The following is a 19,000-nucleotide window of genomic DNA, read 5'->3' as shown; positions in this document are numbered from 1 at the left end:
GTTGAACGGGCAAATCCTCACAGCTGCTCTCTCAAATCTAGTGGAATGCCTTCCCAGAAGAGTGGAGGTTATTATAAATGGGGATTAAATATGCACATGGTGTGGGTGTGATGGCCATATTCTGTATTTTAAAAATGGTGGGTTCTCTAGTTCCTCCCAACATAAATAAATAAATAAAACACCATACATTCACTGTCCACATTATTAGGAACACCTGTACACTTGCACATTCAAAAAAAAAATCATGCAAATGCTTCTGTTAATGTTCACATCAAACTTCAGAACGAATGCAGAAGACGCTTGATATCTCTGACTTTGACCGTGGCATGGATGTTGGTACCAGAAGGGCTGGTTTGAGTATTTTATAAACTGCCGATCTCCTGGGAATCTCACACACAACGGTCTTTAGAGATTACACAGAAGACGGTCTGGAGAGTGAAACACCTTGTTGATGAGAGAGCTCCGAGGAGAATGACCAGATTGGTTCAAGCTGTCAGGAAGTCTATAGTAATTCAAATGATCACTCTTGACAACCGTGGTGAGCAGAAAAGCATCTCAGTATACACAAATCATCTAAGAGCAAGAATCTGAGGCTTCAGCTGTTCAGTTTGGGTGAATCTGTGCACATGATGGCGTCAGATTCTTGTTCTTGACTGACAGGAGTGGAGTGCATGATTTTTGCTGCCACGTGATTGGCTGATTAAATAACTGCATGAATGTGCAGGTGTTTCTAATAAAACAGACGGTGAGTATAGATGCATTAGCGATGTTAAACTGCCCTCAGGTTTGAATGAGTCTGTGTGGTGTGATGGACTGGGCGTCCTATACAAGTCAGTTTTCTTCTCGCAAGTCTTACAAACTCTTTCCTCCACCGCACGTTAGTGCGCATGCGCGGGATGTCCGTCACTCGGCGGAACGGGCGTAATCTACAGCGCGTGCGGGGTGGGAATTGCTACCGAAGTGTGAGCACTTTTATATAATGTTTTGCTGAGCTGAGCTGAGTCGTAAAACAAGTTCCTGAACCCGAGACGCAAAGGAGCAACAGCTAGGATGCTGCGTGTCTGTTGGAAAGGTGCACGGGTAAGCTTTCTGTACAGTCACTGGCTAGCCTGATGCTAGCTTGCTAGTTTAGACGGGAACGGTCATTCAGTGACCCACACAAACAGGCCTGCGCCTGTGCTCTAAATGTCCTTGAGCGTACGTTTATTTTGTGCGTCCAGGTTGTGTACGTTCTGGTTTAACACCATCCACACGTTATCTTTATAAATGACCAGAGCGTGCTTTTTAAAAAAAAAAAAAAAATCATAGCTAAAGATGTAGCTTCCAGCCGGTGCGGCTTTTTTTTTTTTTTTTTTTAAAGTGAAACCGAAGCTTACGTAAACGACGTAAGCGCAAGTGCAGAGGCGGGGCTTCTGACGTTGAGTGACGGGTACGCAAACGAATAGAATGAAAGATTACGCGGCGCGGCACAAAAACCCAGCCAATTGAAAACGCGTACTGTATATGGACGTAGATGTGGGCGGTCAATATGTGATTCATGTTTTCCGCCAACAGTTCATGTTGTGGATCTGGCTGCTAGTGAATAAATAAAGTATTTAAAATAGTTTTTTTCCCCTTTCTGACAATATTTACTGGTATCTAGAAGAGTTATAACGGATTGTTAAAGTATATGCAGTCTTTAACGGCCTTTATGTGTTCATTAATAGTTTGAGGACGTGACCTTGCAAGTTTTTCCACCCCACGTTCGATATAAGTGAATAGTTTGGTACCATTGTTCCTCTTTATTATTATTATTATTATTATTATTATTATTATTATTTGGGGGGGGGGGGGTGAAATCACAAAAGCTAGCATTCTTAAAGGCAGTAGACACCTGACGTCCAGTCAAGTGGCTTTTATTGTCATTTCAATTATATACAGCTGGTAGAGTACACAGTGAATGTAAACATAACATGCTATGATTTAGTATTCAGTAGATAAGCTTAGACCCCTATTCAGACATGGCGGTGTTGATTCTGCAAAGGCCGCTATCGCCAAATATGGCCAAAATCCATAATTCGTGGAGCATTTAATAAACATGCATATGTATATCATTTTTAAAAAGAAATAATAACGAGTTAATAGCCGTTACCTCTCACTTGTACGTGATTTCTTTCTTTTTTTGGTCTTCAGAAATGCGTGTGTGAAAACGTGGCGGTCCACCCCCGGCAACACTGCCGTCGCTACGCCTCAGCTGGGAGCTCTGGGTAAAAATTTCTATTCATATATTCATTTTCCAAACCAACTGGACATTGTGTTTGAGTAGAACGCCTTGTAATTGTGCTTCTTATTTACAAATAATGAACATTTTAGCTGGGGTTAGATGGATTTCACAAGGCTCAACAGTATTTCGCATGCAGAACGTGCTGTAAACATGCAGTCATGTTGTTCTGTTAATAACAGCAGCGAAATCATTTGTGTGCCGCAGGTCTGCCGCGGGTAAGATTGCGGCTGCCGGTCTTCTGACGGTCGGCGGAGGCGTAGGTGGTACAATCCTGTACGCCAAGTGGGATCCCAAATTCAGGACGAATGTTGAAAAGAGTGTGCCCTATTCTGATAAGGTGTTTGAGCTGATGCTTGGTCCCCCTCCACCGCCGCTTGTCCCTTTCCCAAAGAGACCGGTAAGAACCAAACCTATAGAACCAGAATACTTTGTCACCTAGACCTTGTCCTTATTTGTTAAAACTTTATACTTAAGAAGTCGTGGTTATATTTTTCCGTGCACGTCAGGCAAAGGTTGAACCGCTGCAGATATCGTCGGTGTCTGAAGCTTCAAAAGACTCGAAACAGCCAAAAGCAAAAGGCAAAGCTAAAGAAAAACCGCTCGAGTCAGGACCCGCGGAACCCGGCCCTGAGAGTCCAACGCAGTCATCACAGACCCTGGAGGGTGAGTGTGTCTGTGGTGTGTTTTGTTTTTTGCCCCCCCCCCCCATTATTTTTATATGTAATACTATCAATCAGTAGCAAAGAGTAAAGTCCCCTTGAAATGCTTTGATACGTTCAGCTTTATTCGATGTATTTCCGTTAATTTCCACTGACACAGGTAGTCAGGGTGGGACATATCGAGTGGCTCCTCCCCCCTTTTAAATAGCCAACAGCCAATAGTTTAGCTTACCTCACAGCCCGGGCTAAGCCGCACTTGACAGTTAATAACGTGGACACGAGCCCGAGCAATAAACTCCTCATGCTCAGCAACAGCAACTTCAGCAAGTTTTTTTAAATTATTTATTTATTTTTATAATGTTGTGGGCGGGACACTTCGGATTCTAGAGAGCGTTTGATTGGACAGAAAATCTGATGCAGAATGACGTCATCAAAACGGTGGTTGAGAGAGAGTGTAAATTTTGAACGCATATATCTTAATGTGAATTTTGTCGTCGTTTTGGAGCGCGCTAACGTATAGATAACCTTGTCGCTGACACAGAGAAGCCAGAGAACTTCCATTTTGATTGCACGGGGACTTTAAGGAAGAACCAAATCACGAAGGACGTCATGCTTTCGCACTTGCAAAACCGATTTAGTCCTGGGAGAAGTTATTGTTGCGGCGGGTTTTCTCTGACTCTCACACACCCGTTAGTACACGCACGGCTATCGGCTTGTGACTCGGCAGTTTCCGTCGTCGATCGAACGGCACTTTTATGGCCATCCTGATGTGAGTTCTGCTGTTGTTGCAGAGGCCTCGGTTGAGGCGGCCCATATCATTTCAGCCATCGGCGATGTGCAGTCTGTTCCTGCACCGGGCACCAGCCACGATCCGGCCGCTGTTCCCCCTGCATCGACTCCCTCTCCGACCAAGCCTGGGTCAGGTTAGAGCCCTCCATCGTAGCCTGTCATCTCCAGATCGTTTGCGTTGCTGTCTCCTAACTCTGTACTCATTGTTCACTACTAACCCGCAGTCGCGTTCTTTTCTGTGCATGTGAACTTGAGGAAAAAAAATAATATCAAAAAACAAAAAACAACAAACTCCTCTGACTCACAGACTCCGTATTACTAATTCTATTTGACTAATTACTATTACTAATAAATAATACTCATAAAGGGTGGATGTACAGAGACGTAAGGAGTGTGTGTTCATACCTATGTGTGTGATCTGTGTGTGTTTTTAGCTGAAGAATGTCACGAGTGTGCTCACCATGAACACGCGCTGAAAGAACGGCCTGTGGAAGAAGTGGCTGCTCGCTTGGCTCAGCAGGACCAGGCTGAACGGGACACTCTGGCCGGTAGGCGCACCTCTCCAACATACACACACACACACTTGTTTCACACCCTCTACCCAATGGATATGATCTAAGCATAAACCTAAAAACTGAGTTAATAGTGCCCAATATAGTAGGGGTGCCTTGTTTTTTTTTTTTGGCCAAGGACCCAAAATTCTCATTAAATCAAAATCACTGCTAATATTTGAGCATAAGAAAACAATTCAGCGCAACGTAACATTTTAAAGAGGCGACGATCGTATCGGAGGTGATCTTATAATCTAGTCATCAAGTAGGATGATGGTGGCTAATTGTAACGATGTCTCTGTGTGTACAGCTTTATCAGTTGGGCTGGAGGAGGCTCTGGGAGCTTCTGCCAAGCTTACACTACACGCCATCGGAGCGCAGGAGGCAGCGCTCCTCGCCATCAGCACACACACACAGAGAGTCCGAGAGGCCATGGACTCGGAGGTGAGCGCTCGTCCTGTCTCTCCGACTGTTTTTTTTTTTTTTTTTTTTTCTTACTCCTGAATTCTTCTGAAGATGGTTGGTTTATTTATTTATTTTCCCTTTACTGCTAATATCTTACCTACAATATCTTGCTCTGTATTCACATTGTTAGGATTCTCCAGATAAGAAGTCTGCTCAGTGGAGAGATCTGGAGGATGCACTCAGTCAGCGCTCCCACGCCATGGACCAGGCTGGAGAGGCTCTTCTCCAAGCCAAGTACGGCCGCACGACTCGAAGGGACACTTTATTTAAATCACTAATCGAGAATTAAATCTAACACGGGCCGGTTGAGCCTGTTTGTTCTGCTCAGTGCCGTTATCATTGTGTCAAAAACAGAAGTAAAGCAATAAATAAATATCGGTTTACGGGTGCATAAACATGCAAATAATCGGTAGCGGTTGTAAAATAAAATAAAAAATCAATATCGGTCTCTTTCTCTCATATTTATGCCTTTTTTGTGTGCTTGTAATTAGAGAACAGCTCGAGAAGCTCAGAGGCGTGATCAACAATGCTAAGGAAACGAAGATCGATGCTGCCAGGCCCCAAATTCTGGCTGCAGAGGAGAATCTACACAGTATGATTGTTGATCTGGAGAAAGTTGTAACCAAAGTATGTCCGGGTGGGACGGGGACTTTTTAAACATTATAAACTTCATTATAATCCCAGCATTCTGACTAAGTGGCACGTTATACTAGTGTAGTGTTTTAGTGTGTACTGTAGTGTAAGCTCCGCCTGCTCCTGAATCTCCATCTCCGACTCCGTCCAGGTGCAGTCGGCTCAGTCCGAGGCAAAGATCGTGTCTCAGTACAGTGAGCTGGTGAAGGAGGCCAAGGTGCAGTTCCAGAGAGAGCTCAGCAACATCACGCCTGAAGTCCAGGCCAACTGGAAGGGTCTCAGTAAGCAGCCGTAATCCTATAATATCATCCCATATATAATCCTATACAGTTCACACGCTTTAAAATCCAGATTTGCGACTCAAGTGGGCACAGTTACTGAGTTTATTAGTCGTCTACCCGTTTTATTGTGTGCTCTCCGTTTTTGTGTTGTGCAGTAGTCTGTGCAGATTGTGTTGAATATGTTTTTCACCCCCCCCCCCCCCGATATATTCCTCCCACTTAAAGCAGGCAAGTTGAGTGCGGATGATCTGAATTCCCTGATTGCCCACGCTCACCGGCGTATCGACCAGCTGAACCGTGAGCTGGCCGAGCAGCGAGTGCGTGAGCAGCTCCACATCGAATCAGCACTGGAGCAGCAGAAGCATGAGCACCAGAAATCTGTGGCGCAGGCGGTGGCCACCGCACTGGAACACCACCGTGAGAAGATTAGACTCGAGCAGGAGAAGAAAGCAAGTACCAATGGAGTTCTGTTTAAATACGAATATACACATTACCGGTCAAAATATTACACGCTTATTCATTATTTTTATTTATTTATTTATTTATTTATTTATTTTTACACATTTTGTAATAATTAGTCATCAAAACTCTGGAATAACACAAATGGAACTATGGGGAATTATGTTGTGATAAAAAAAATCCAAAATAATTGATTATTTTTATCATGTTCAAAAAAAAAAAAAAAAAAAAGGGTAGACCCGCTTTTTTCACCTAGAATTTCCAGAAATGTATTCTTGGTGTTTTCTCGACTGAGTTCTTGAGGAGTTTCCCTGAGATGCTTTTTAAACGGTATTAAAGGAGTTCACACCTACGCCGGACTCTTATCGGCTGCTTTTCGGAATATTTCACTCGGAGTGGTCCTTTTTTTTATATGTGTATATATAATATATATTCCACACGAATCGAATACCTCGGCATGATTATATTTTTGTGCACGACACCGATTTCAAACATTTAATCATACACCTTCAGATCAAAAGGTTTTTAAGATCATGAGATGCGTTTCAGTCTCCACACTTTTGACCGTGTGTGTGTGTGTGTGTGTGTGTGTGTGTGTGTGTGTGTGTATCCTCCTTTAAATGTTAGGAATGTTTGCAATGATTATGTAGCTTAGAAATGACTTAAGTCGACTAGAGTCACGTTGTAATTTGGACTTTATTGTAACGTGGTGATTTAACCTTTTTCTTGGCACACGTGTCACAGGTGCAGGAAGTGCGGGAGGTGATGGAGGCAGAGATGAGGACTCAGCTGCGCAGGCAGGCAGCCGCACACACGGACCACCTGCGTGATGTGCTCAAAGTGCAGGAACAGGAGCTGCGGGAGGAGGCCCACGACGTGAGCGTCTCTCACACACACTCAAAAAAGGAAAAACAAGTGCATTACATTACCGTTATTGGTCTAAACCTACTGTGTGTGTGTGTGTGTGTGTGTGTGTGTGTGTGTGTGTGTGTGTGTGTGTGTGTAGACTCTGAGCAGTAAGCTGATGGAGCAGGAGATGCTCTACCGCCGTTTGGCCCAGGAGCAGCTAGACTCCTTCACTCTGGACATGAACTCTGCCTACGCCAGGCTCAAGGGCATAGAGGAAGCCATTGACAGTGAGTCTTGCATTGCAGTTGATTTTTTTTTTTTTAAAAATGAATGCTATGTCACAGCTACAGAGAGCTTGTAGATTAAAACGTACTGGTCTGCCTATTTTAAACAGGACTGTTACTAAACGTTCTTTATTAATATTTAAATAGTTTATATTAGATTGTGTAACGATTTGTAATTTTTTGCCGTTCTATACACGGCTACACTGGGATGAAATGTGGAGCCTAAAGGGCTAACGTGCTACACAAGACCATAAGTGTACGTAATTACGTGTTGCGCAGTAACATAAATGCCTAGACCATTCCGTCTGCCGTTTCCTTACAGGTCACGTAATCGCCGAGGAGGAAGCGCGCAAAGCTCACCAGCTGTGGTTATCTGTTGAGGCTCTAAGCTACGCAATGATGACTGCTGTGGCAGATTCGCCCTCCGAGCCTCTAGAGGGTGCTGTGCTCGCCATCAAAGAAAGCTGCGCACAGGATGAGTTCGCGCAGGCCTTGGCTTCAGCCCTGCCCGAGGAGTCGCTAAAGCGCGGCGTCTACAGCGAGGCCTCGCTGCGTGCCCGCTTTTACGAAATCCGTCGGCTAGTCCGACGCGTGGCGCTAATCGACGAGACGCGCAACAGCCTGTACCAGTACTTCCTGTCCTACTTGCAATCCATCCTGCTGTTTGAGAAGGAACAAGAGGTGCCACCCAGCAAGCTGGCACCAGAAAACCTCGACCCTTTCAAGCTGCTCGCCTACGCCACCTACAGCGTGGAGCGTGGTGACCTCGAGCTAGCCGCTAAGTTTGTTAACCAGCTGCACGGCGAGGCACGACGCGTGGCTCGGGACTGGCTCAGAGAAGCCCGGCTCACTCTGGAGACCAAACAGGTGGTCAGTTTGCTCTCGGCTTACGCCAACGCTGTAGGCTTAGGCACTACACAGGCTCCGTAAATTGCACACGGGGGGCGGGGAGTGGAAAAAAATGTTAATAACAAAAATATTAATAATAAATGAGGACTCCTGCCCATCTGCCGCTAACAGCAACCTGCCCTCATCAGATAAATTAATTTATACACCAGCCCAGGTTGGGTTTGTGGTTTTTTTTTTTTGTTTGTTTTTTATCATTTAAAAGCACTTTTGCAAGAAAGCTTTCGTCCTGAAATAACGGCCTGTTCCTCACCGTCTGTATTCATAATCTCTCTAGGTACACATCTCTTAAGGGCGCTGCACAGCACCCTGAACCTTTTAGATTTTGAGTGTGCGTAGCAGACAGATGGGCCGTCGGGTCAGTACCACTGTCTGAACCTTGATTTGTTCACCAGTTTTCAGTGCTTCAGGTTCAGTATCCGGATTGGTTATTAAGTCAGGCTTTTGGAAATGGTCAAATCCGTCTTTTTTTTTTTTTTTTGTCCTGCTATGGTTGTGTTTCTGCCCTTCAATACTGGATGTTAATAAATCACATGACGTTCACGTTGACGTCTGTTTTCATTGCTTCCTTTCGTATCGTATCGTGTTTGTTAAGGAGTCGAGGTAGTAAGTCACTGGGTTATTATGGTGAACTTTAAATGAAAACTTTACTAAGTAAAGGCAGTGAGTATTGCTTTTTATTTTTTAATTAATTAGAAGCATTTCACGTTAATGGTTCTAATCATGTACAAAGAAGCGTGTCCCTACTTTGAGCTGGATTACTTATACCTGTGCATGTTCTGAAATCAAACTGATTACGGTCATCTGTGACTTCCATCCAGTATATATCTGCGCTGTCAAGTTCTCGAAGCAGTATTCCTTTCCAGAGGTAACATAAGTTTGTAGTTTTATTTAATAACTACATGACAACTGAGAAAACAGACTATCGTGTATTTCCGTCACTAAGGTACAGTGCTGTGAGTTCTTCTGTTGGTGTAGATCTCGTACTAAATTGTTAAAAAAATTTAAAAAGGCAGCCTGAGTAAACACAAATTACAGTTTTTAAATGATAGTTATTGAAGCAAAAAAGTTATCTATTACCAATTGGGCCTGTGTGAAAAAGTATTTGCTCCCATAGTTACTAATTCCCCAAGTATATGAAACTGCGTTCATGATGGGGTTCAGCTGGACTACACGCAACCAGGCCTGATTACTGCAAACCCTGTTCAATCACATCAACACTTACATAGAACTTTTTCAACAGCATGAAGTTGGTTAAAAGGTCTTACTCAGTATCACACTATACTAGAATTGATGATGAAGAAGGTGATTGAAAGAAATCAGTCTGGGAAGGGTTACAAAGCTATTTCAAAGGCTCTGAGACTCCAAAGAACCACAGCGAGAGCCGTTATCGCCAAATGGAAAATCTCTGTACAGAAGTGACCGGCCTTCTAAAATTCCTCCAAGAGCACAGTGACGACTCATCCAGGATGTAAGAAAAGAACCAAGGACATCAACAAAGGACCTACAGGCCTCTCTTGCATCAATAAAGGTCACTGTTCATGACTCTTCTATCAGAAAGACACCGGGCAAAAATGGCCTCCGTGGAAGAGTGGTGAGGTGAAAACCACTGCTGACCCAGGAGAACATTAAAGCTCGTCTGAATTTTACCAAAACACACCTTGATGATCCTCAAACCTTTTGGGAGAATGTTCTGTGGATTGGAACTGTTTGGAAGACAGGAGTCCCGTTACATCTGGCGTAAACCAAACACAGAATTCCACGGAAACATCATGGGCTACAGTGAAGCATGGTGGTGGAAGTGTGATGGTGTGGGGATGCTTTGCTCCTTCAGGGCCTGGGGAACTTGCGGTAATCGAGGGAAACATGAATTCTGTTCTCTACCATAAAATCCTAAAGGAGAATGTCCGGTCTTCAGTCCGTAAGTTGAAACTCAAGCGCGACTGGATTATGCAGCAAGACAACGATCCAAAGCACAGGAGTAAATCCTAGTCCAAGAAGTAAGTGAAAGACTGATCTCCAGTTAGCGGAAGCGTTTGGTTGCAGTTGTTGCTGCTAAAGATGGCACGATTTTAAGATTCACACATTCACACGCTACCGTTTGTAAATGCCACTCTGCCTACAACACGTCTTTGGACTGGGGAAGGAAACCCCCAGCGAGAACGTACAAACTCCGCACACACAGGGCAGACATGGGAATCAAGTCCCCAACCCTCAAGCTTGAGGGAACGTCCGTGCACCTTGGATAAAACTAAACGTACTGAAATAGTCCTTGGCCTTAGAAGTCCGTAATTGGAATGTCTGAGTCACTCGTTTTCGACCATAATCTTTGCTGCTCAACTTTATTGCATAGCATCGTATAGACAATTTAACTGGGAGGTTTGGTTCATAGTATACATGATGCAGCTCAACACTTTGTACAAAATAATAATAAAAAGCCAAAACTTTGTTTACAGTTGCATTTTTATTATTGTAAAGACACATTTGATAAATTACATCCAGCCTTTTAAATCACTCCTGCGTGGAGGACTCCAGATCCGATAATATCATCCTGACAGTGAAAAGACACAGAAATGGAAACAGATTCAATCATTTCATTTATCGGTATAAATAAATAAATAAATAAATAAATAAAACCCTGCAGAGACACTCACTTTTGCTCATCGGTTAGCTCAAACTCCTGCTGCACCCTCTCGATGAGATTTGGAGTGAGAGGCAGGCAGAAACTCGCAGAGATCTGGACCAGCTCCACGGCCTGCTGAGCATCGTTGTGTGCCTTTATACAGGTGAAAAACTCATTCATCAGACCCTCTCTGTGAACACACAAGCAGAGAATGTGGTCCAAGTGCAAAAAAAAAACAACCCCCAAACAAATCCAAGTCAGGGACAGGAGCTATATACACACTTACGATGGAATTCTGTTGGTGGTTTTGAAGATGTTCAACATTTCCCTGGGGAAACAAAAACGAACACATTTTTCATCCCGCACGCGTCTCATTCCATTCTGGAGCACAAACAGCCTTGTCTTACTATTCAGTCTTTACCTTGGCTTGCATAAGTATTCACCCCCTTGAAGTTATGACTTGGAAATGCCTTTAATTGGGATTAAACGTCAAATCTACACAAACGGACCCCTAACATATTGACGTGGCGAGAAAAATCTAAACAGTTTAGCTATACAAGGCACCGTCCATGGGTCATTTTCTCAGTGCAGTTCTCACCCAGCTTCCTGTATCCTTTCTGCTGCCAGCAGGATGGAGGTGATGCTGCTAAGGGAATTTGTTGACCAGTCGAGCGGCGCTCTGCCACGGTCGGTCTGCGTGTACAGTCTCTTTACATCCAGAGCACACTCTGCAAATGATTGCTGAACCTACAAAACATAAACACAAAGGTTATTTACAGATATTCGTTTTTCTAGACCACAGTGCTGTTCGCTACGGAAGCCCTAAGAATAAGAATACGACCTGCTTTTTCCTACTTCGCTTAATGAATGGAGCGCATCATCAAACGATCAAGGACAAGTTTTCTTGCACTATCGACTGCTCTTACACTAAATCGCGGTCTCGGCTAGGAACACTTGGAAGAGGTTCAAAATTAGGCTTTACGTTAGGTTGAAAACTGGACGCCAAGCCGAACCGGAAAGCATTTCTCTCCAGAAAAGATTCCCAGTCAGGAAAAACGGGGTCCGTCCCTGCAACGTGTCCGATACGAAGCACCTCGGGTTGGCACTGTTGCCGTGACAACAACTTACTAGGCTTAAATAATTGTATTTATTTATTTTAAAAAGCTCTTCTCTTCCTGTGGAGGGCTCACCTCTGCACTTTGTTTCTCCCGGGCCATGAGGGAAAGGATCAGTTCCAGCAGGTCCGTCTTAGCGTCATGTCCCATCCGTTTGATATCTGACACACCAACGCACAGAGTGAGTACACAGTCGACTGTCCCAACTTTTTTGGAGTGTGTTGCAGTCGACAGATTTGAAAGGAGTATGAATTTTTTGAAAGTATACAAAGTAACACTGTCCATACTTTTTCAGTAGTCACTCACACACCTTTCCATATTTGAGGAATCAGGTCTAATCTGTTGTCCGTGTCAAGTGCCTGAAGCAAATCTTTTATTCCTTGAGCATTGGGGTAATAAAGCTGCAACCAAGCGCACAAAATACAAAAAATAAGACAAAATCAGTCCTGGTGAAAGATCAGGACTTTCCATATTTCACATTTGCCTTTATGCTTCTCTACTCACTGAGGGAATGAACTCTCTGTACCACTTTAGCACCACGTCAACGTGCTCCATCATACACAGCAGGTTGAAGAAGCGCCCGCTGTACAACAACGAGATCATACAATTACCGTGAATATTATACAACTCCTCACTTACTCACGCCTGCGACGTCATACTCACTAGTAGATGCTTTGGTGATAGGAATCCCCCAAAAGTTGCCAGTTGTCCCCTACTTCTAGCAGGCTGTGCACTCTGTAAGCCTGTTCGATGTCCTTATTGTCCAGGCACTAGAGTGAGAGAGAGAGAGACAGAGAGCAACAGAGAGAGAGAGAGAGAGAGAGCAACAGAGAGAGAGAGAGAAACAGAGAGAGAGAGAGACAGAGAGAGAAAGAGAGAAACAGAAACAGAGAGAGAAACAGAGACAGAGAGAAACAGAGAGAGAGAGAGAGAGAGAGAGAGAGAGAAACAGAGAGAGAGAGAAACAGAGAGCAACAGAGAGAGAGACAGAAACAGAGAGAGAGAGACAGAGAGCAACAGAGAGAGAGACAGAAACAGAGAGAGAGACAGAGATAGAGAGAGAAACAGAGAGAGAGAGAGAGAGAGAGAGAGAAACAGAGAGAGAGAGAGAGACAGAGCGAAACAGAGAGCGAGAGACAGAGCGACAGAGCAACAGATCGACAGAGAGCAAGAGAAACAGAGAGATGGACAGAGAGAGAGAGAGTGCGAGAGAGGGATGTCATTTGATTTCAGCCCATCAACATCATCGTGTATGAAAGGTATACGAAAGGATCAGAAGTGCACTTACGACTCTCATCACGTTCGGGAAGAAGTGCACTGCAAAAGAAGGTTTCTTTATTACACTTCATCCATACTGGAGCAGTTACTCTAGAACCGCATTACGAGAACTTTGCTACACGCTGCTACGTGCTTATTACAAAGTTAAGCCGAGCAACGTCATCACAAACTCAATATTCACTATACTGTATATACAGAAACACTCAATATACAGAGATACAGGGTGTCCCAAAAATCTCCATACATATGGGGGAAATTAGCACTATTTAGCAAAAATGACTAACAAAACATTTCAGTTCCCCGCCAGACAGCCTTCAAGTACACCTCTGACAAAAGAAGAATGGACTGAGAATCATTCCCACGGCTGGATCGGGAAGCTGTCCCGAGGTTGCGTTGGACTTGAACGGGTAACATGGCGAGCACATCACACATGACTGATTACACACTTCTGCCGAACTTAACGTTTCAAAAAAAAAATGACGACGCCAGCGAAGGCGCGACGACTGACGTGGTGCTCACAGACGCGCTCCCCTGCTGTATGGAGACGTCTGGGACACCCTGTAGATATTATTGTATAGTCTGAGGGATTACAGGAGCGGTAAATACACTAGCTTTGGTTATACCATCGTCTGGATCTTGGGCAGTAAAGCTCTTTCCTGACATCTCGTTCAACACTTCCTGTAGGATCTCCGTGTGCCCTTGAGTTGAGTTGGCTTCGTGCGAGGCAGGGGAACATCACAACCAGAACCAGGTCGAAAATCATTTCGGACATGCGGTGCACATGTGTAAGTGAATAACAACGTTTTGATGATCATAAAAGATATCAGACCCAAAAAAAATATAAAAATAATAATAAAAAAAGTATTTACCTGCTTTATAAAATATGCCAAGGATATGATCATAGGTGGCCAAACTGGGCCCTAAATCGGAAGAGAGAGAGAGAGAGAGAGAGAGAGAGAGAGTTAACTATATTTGTAAGAGCTCACATACAGCTCAGCAGGAAAAGCATCTCAGAATGAACAGGAATCTCGATGCTTTTCAGATCACCACGGCTGTAAAGACTAGTGATTTGAGTTACTGAAGCCTTCCTGTCACCTCGAACCGAACTGGACGTTCATCTCGGAGGGAAAAAAAAAAAAAAAGTTCGAGTATGGGTGTGAGAAAGACAAACCGATCCCGAGGGCCTTCATCTCATTGAGGATGGGGAAGGCCTGCGCTCTGGCCAATGAGCCGCACCGACGCAGTACCTTCAGCACGGTGTTAAATGTCAGCAAGTTGGGCTTCACCTTCTGTTGAGCCATCTGCTTCAGCAGATCCTGCGCACGCACACACACACACACACACATACATATACATATCATACATAGACACACACACACACATATGATGAGAACCCCAATGTGTATAGGATTTAAACAATCCTATCCAACTTACAACAATCAGCTCCCATTTATCGCTGTATTTGTCCTTCACTTCTGCAGCGGCGATGATGAGTGCATTGAAGGTGTGCACATCAGCTACAGGGGAAAAAGAACGATTCATTGATCTGAAGTAAGTGTGTGCATAATTATTTGCCTTTCTATACTTATTTTCAGGAGTCTTTGCATATGCATTTCACCATAGCAAGTAGTCGTAGCAAGTCTTACCGGTCAGTCGGTTGTTCAGCAGGTCCGTGTACATGTCGAAAGCTTTGGGGTAAGCGCCGTGCTGTGGGTTCGAAAACAAAAATGTTCACATACAGCTTTATGTTTAAAAAAAAAAAAGATGCTAAAATTCAAACCCAGACCTTCACCACGCCCCTAATGAGCGCGCCGTATGATCGACTGGTCCGCTCCGGCATGGTGTTAAAGATCCTCTCTGCGTTGTTGTTCTCCCTGTCGGTGAGAAGATGGAGGAGATTCATTGTGGTCTTTTTCTCTGTTACGCAACATTTATCTCACGACAATAAATAACGCTAATACACAACTGAATATCAAATTTACCCAGGCGTAAAAAAAAAAATAAATAAATTTACTGTCGACCGACTCACCTCCATACAATCGTGAGTAGCTCAGAGGCTCTTCGTGGTCTTCCCTTTCGCCGCTTCGAGTCGTCTTGCTCTTCTCTCTATTAAAAATCAGAGGACAGAACGTACACGTTAAGGGATTAAACGTATTCATTACAAATGAAAAATAAAAGGAAGCGTGCGGTTGACGAGCAGGTTATGGAGCGTTCATTACCACATCTTCAGTTCTCTGTTCTGGGGAGTCTTCTCGCGGTGGATCCTGATCTCCGTACAGACAAATCAGATCCAGCAGGTCGTTGGTCAGATCCAGCGACACGGGAGCGCCTATGAAAAAAAAAAAGTTCAGTAGCCAGGTGTTGGGTGAACAAAACATTTCCACTCAGACCCTGGAGCAGATACATGGAGGGCTCACGCAAATCTTGAGCTTTTCGCCCAGTCTTCGAACTATAACATAAATGAACTGAAGCCGTGTATTGTCGGAGATCCTGTTCCGAGAGATCCTCCTACCTGCCTGCACCAGCTGATCATACATGTCCACAGCCGCCTTGACCTTTCTCAGCCTGATGCGCTCCACGAGAGCCGCCTCGGACACCTCCTCGATTTGCAGCTCCACAGTCTCCGGCATTAAACACTGGGCAGATATATATAATATAAGCACTGATCTCAGTATTGTGCAAAGAGAAAACACTAAAAATCCCTTCCTTACTCACCATTTAAATCCATAGACTGTTCTACGTATATACAGCAATATAAAGCAGTAAGGAGACCCTGAAACGAATTCTGACAGCACTTCTCGAGCACTTCACTGTGACCCATACACACAGTACACAATGTGGGTAATAATATAGTACGTTCAGGGAATATAATAATAGTTACACTCCGGGAATATTTGAACAAGAAGCCATGCCTCCTTCACAGGAACTTACAGGCTGAAATCACTCCATGAAAATGACTACGTTTACACGCATTTAAAATTCCATTTAACGTCTAAATTCAGATCGGAGCCATATTCCGAATACGATGTTTATATGCGTACAGGCATATAAAATATTCCTGTATACGTGTTTGTTGCAAGCATGCCCGAGTTGCCATTCCTGAATACCTAATCTACAGCTCAGCATCTGTTAGCACCCACAATTCCTTGCAGCCTAATCAGCATATTATATATTCTTTCAGTAGATTATATGAATAAGGTATTTACATGCGATAAATGAATCTGAATCGGGCAATCGGATAGCGGATTAAATGACTCAATACTAATTGTTACGCGCGGTTTCTAACTGCTCTGTGAGGTATAGGTTACTCACTGGAACGTGTGGTTCTGCAAAGTCCTTCTGGAAGTACTTGGGGTAGGTGTTGATGAAATACTTAGCTGCATTTCTGCCAGATTCCTGGGACAAAGAATACAGTTTCTGTGGAAGAAACCGAATCATAAGGTTGAATTTACCTGTAAAATGGCGATAAACGGTCATGTGTACAGCCTGTTAAGCCTGACGACTCTAAACTGGCTTTACACCCCCCCCCCCCCCCCGCCAAATTATACACTGATATTGACTGGTATTGTGTACAATATATTTACTAGAATGCTGATTGAACACTCACAAACTCTCCAGATGTTCTCGGCATGAGGTAGGAATCATCCTGAAACATGTAATGACATGCAGTGGGGTCCTGAAAAATAAACACACTTATTTATTGCATTCATTTAAAGGGAGGATTCACCCAAAAATGAAAATCTGGTCATCAGTTACTCACCCTCGTGTCGTTCCAAACCCGTAAGACCTTCGTTCGTCTTCGGAATGCAAGTGAAGATATTTTTTAATGAAACCTGGGAGATTTCCGTCCCTCAGTTTACAGTCCAAGTAACCAAAACGTTCAAGCTCCAAAAAGTTCTTCGTAAAAGTTATCCATGTGACTCTAGTGGTTTCATCCCAGGTTTACAAAGCGATACGCTTCGCGCTTCATTTGGGTTCCAAAGATGAACGAAAGCCTTACGGGTTTGGAACGACATGAGGGTGAGTAACTGATGACAGAATTTTCATCGTTGGATGAGCCCTCCCTTTACGCTCGCCATTTCTACATCTACAGCACAGCTAAATAGAGAGAAATGTTTTGACATACCCTATTCACAGTGGCCGCCAGAGCCTGCAACACAGCCTCTTTACTCCTATGGCAGAAAATACGCACGTGAAACATGACTCGAGCAATGAGTAAGCAATAAAACATGACAGGATGTGCTGTTGTAGGAAAACCATCAATGATGACATGTGTGCCCATGCAGAAGATGGTTATTTTACAATAACTGCATGTCCTGAAGGGTTTTATTCCTCTTATACCACAGCATTTTACCAATAATTATTATATTTTATGTATTATAATGAGTTGTGAGACACGTTAGTTCCCGTTATCACTAATGTTATAGCAGATATATAGCACCTACAAACAGTTATTCGGGAAAATGTTAACATACAACATCCTCCGTCTTGAAGACTCTCCCAAGGCAGAAAACTTACTGAACATTATAAAAACGCTGACACCGGAGATTATAAATGTTCCATAAAATGTTCCATCAATAATTACTTACAGAAAACTTCACCATATCATCAATTACATGTGTTTTTTCTTTACTTTACTGAAAAGCAAGCTTATTTATTTGTTTATTATTAACTTTAGATTATGACTGGCTTACAGTTGAGACAAGATACAATCCGAATATAGATTTGAGCTGGTGAGGGTTAATGGCCCGTGTCTTACCAGGTTTTCTTCCTTGGAATCACAATTTCCCCTTCTGAGCCTGACAAACAATAGCAAAGACGAGGACATTTGAAACGTCTGTGCAACAGAACATCATTAACAGGGGTACAGAACTGGTCCAAGTTTCCAAAAGCATCGTTCAAAGATATTTGGTAGCACAAGGTAAAATCCACCCTGAACAAATGCCATACTAATCTTCTATGATATTCGTTTAGAATTGCTGTGATGATTTCTATTGTTTGTTTGTTTGTTTTGCATTGAAGCGGAATGAAATTATTTGAATCTCTCCGACTAACCTGACATCGCAGCTGCAGGTTCTTGGCAAACAGCAGGGCTGAGTCCAAAATACCTATTGCATTTAACAAAACAGAACAAAATAATGTTTTAAAAAATAATAAATAAATAAATAAATAAATAAATAAATAAATAAAAATAGTCACAAAAGACAAACAAGGGGGAGTTTTGTGAGCTTGGTAACTTATCTATAGCAAATACATACATCTAAATAAATAAATAAATGAATGAATGAATGAATGAATGAATAAAATTGCTCCATTCTGCACTACAATACAGTGCACTACATAGGGGTTTAGACAAAAATAATTTCATACACTGTGGACTAATTTGGGATTGGCTCCAAGACATGACCTCCATCATTACACTGGCCATAAGTGCACATGAAGCTTTAACTAAATATTAATAATAACAGCAATAAAAGAATGTTTTATTAAGAGAATAAATAAATAAATACTACTGACATGCCATCCTCTTACCTCTGATACCATGGTTCTGTTAAGCTTTTATTAAATAACCGTCCAGTTTTGCAGACTTGTCGCCCTAGGTACGAACAGGAAGCCGCCATTTGCAATAAAGTGCATTCTGGATAGGAATATACCACGTTAACGGTCGTGCGGGGGACGACTCATTTCTCCTGCTGCATTTATTTCTTCTGTGATCATACATACAACACCGAAATTGTTTTTTTGTTTCATTTACCAACAAAATTTGATAGATAAATCGTATTATTCGTGTAATAATTTAATTAAATCGTACGACAGGTTTAGATTTTTTTTCTCTCTCTCTCGC

The 19,000-nt window shown here is 43.1% G+C and overlaps 2 protein-coding genes across 3 annotated transcripts; one reads left to right on the top strand and one right to left on the bottom strand.

Annotated features, from left to right (window-relative positions):
• The first annotated feature begins 880 nt into the window (after positions 1-880).
• immt (inner membrane protein, mitochondrial (mitofilin)) lies at positions 881-8,682 on the top strand. Of its 2 annotated transcripts, XM_053630449.1 has the most exons (14): positions 881-1,080; positions 2,173-2,246; positions 2,468-2,660; positions 2,770-2,926; positions 3,714-3,845; positions 4,146-4,259; positions 4,573-4,706; positions 4,858-4,961; positions 5,219-5,354; positions 5,512-5,641; positions 5,867-6,090; positions 6,845-6,976; positions 7,107-7,236; positions 7,556-8,682. In XM_053630449.1, the coding sequence occupies exons 1-14, from the start codon at positions 1,051-1,053 to the stop codon at positions 8,161-8,163; spliced, it is 2,298 nt and encodes a 765-aa protein (XP_053486424.1). In that variant the 5' UTR covers positions 881-1,050; the 3' UTR covers positions 8,164-8,682. The 2 variants fall into 2 exon arrangements, with proteins under 2 accessions (XP_053486424.1, XP_053486425.1); XM_053630450.1 differs by lacking the exon at positions 3,714-3,845.
• A 1,730-nt stretch (positions 8,683-10,412) lies between these two features.
• On the bottom strand, positions 10,413-18,802 carry ptcd3 (pentatricopeptide repeat domain 3). Its single transcript, XM_053630452.1, has 24 exons — positions 18,688-18,802; positions 18,211-18,263; positions 17,915-17,954; positions 17,282-17,327; positions 16,763-16,831; positions 16,468-16,572; positions 15,668-15,791; positions 15,375-15,484; positions 15,185-15,261; positions 14,942-15,029; positions 14,802-14,862; positions 14,590-14,672; positions 14,327-14,471; positions 14,025-14,075; positions 13,779-13,868; positions 13,166-13,194; positions 12,541-12,647; positions 12,382-12,460; positions 12,188-12,278; positions 11,953-12,038; positions 11,361-11,509; positions 11,049-11,090; positions 10,794-10,952; positions 10,413-10,690 (listed from the first exon to the last, which is right to left on the bottom strand). Exons 1-24 carry the CDS (start codon positions 18,774-18,776, stop codon positions 10,651-10,653), a joined length of 2,013 nt encoding a protein of 670 aa, XP_053486427.1. The 5' UTR covers positions 18,777-18,802; the 3' UTR covers positions 10,413-10,650.
• Positions 18,803-19,000: the final 198 nt, after the last annotated feature.

The sequence above is a fragment of the Ictalurus furcatus genome, chromosome 8 (genome assembly GCF_023375685.1).
Source record: "Ictalurus furcatus strain D&B chromosome 8, Billie_1.0, whole genome shotgun sequence".
In the NCBI taxonomy this organism is placed as follows: domain Eukaryota; kingdom Metazoa; phylum Chordata; class Actinopteri; order Siluriformes; family Ictaluridae; genus Ictalurus; species Ictalurus furcatus.
This window is presented reverse-complemented; position numbering and strand designations above follow the sequence as displayed.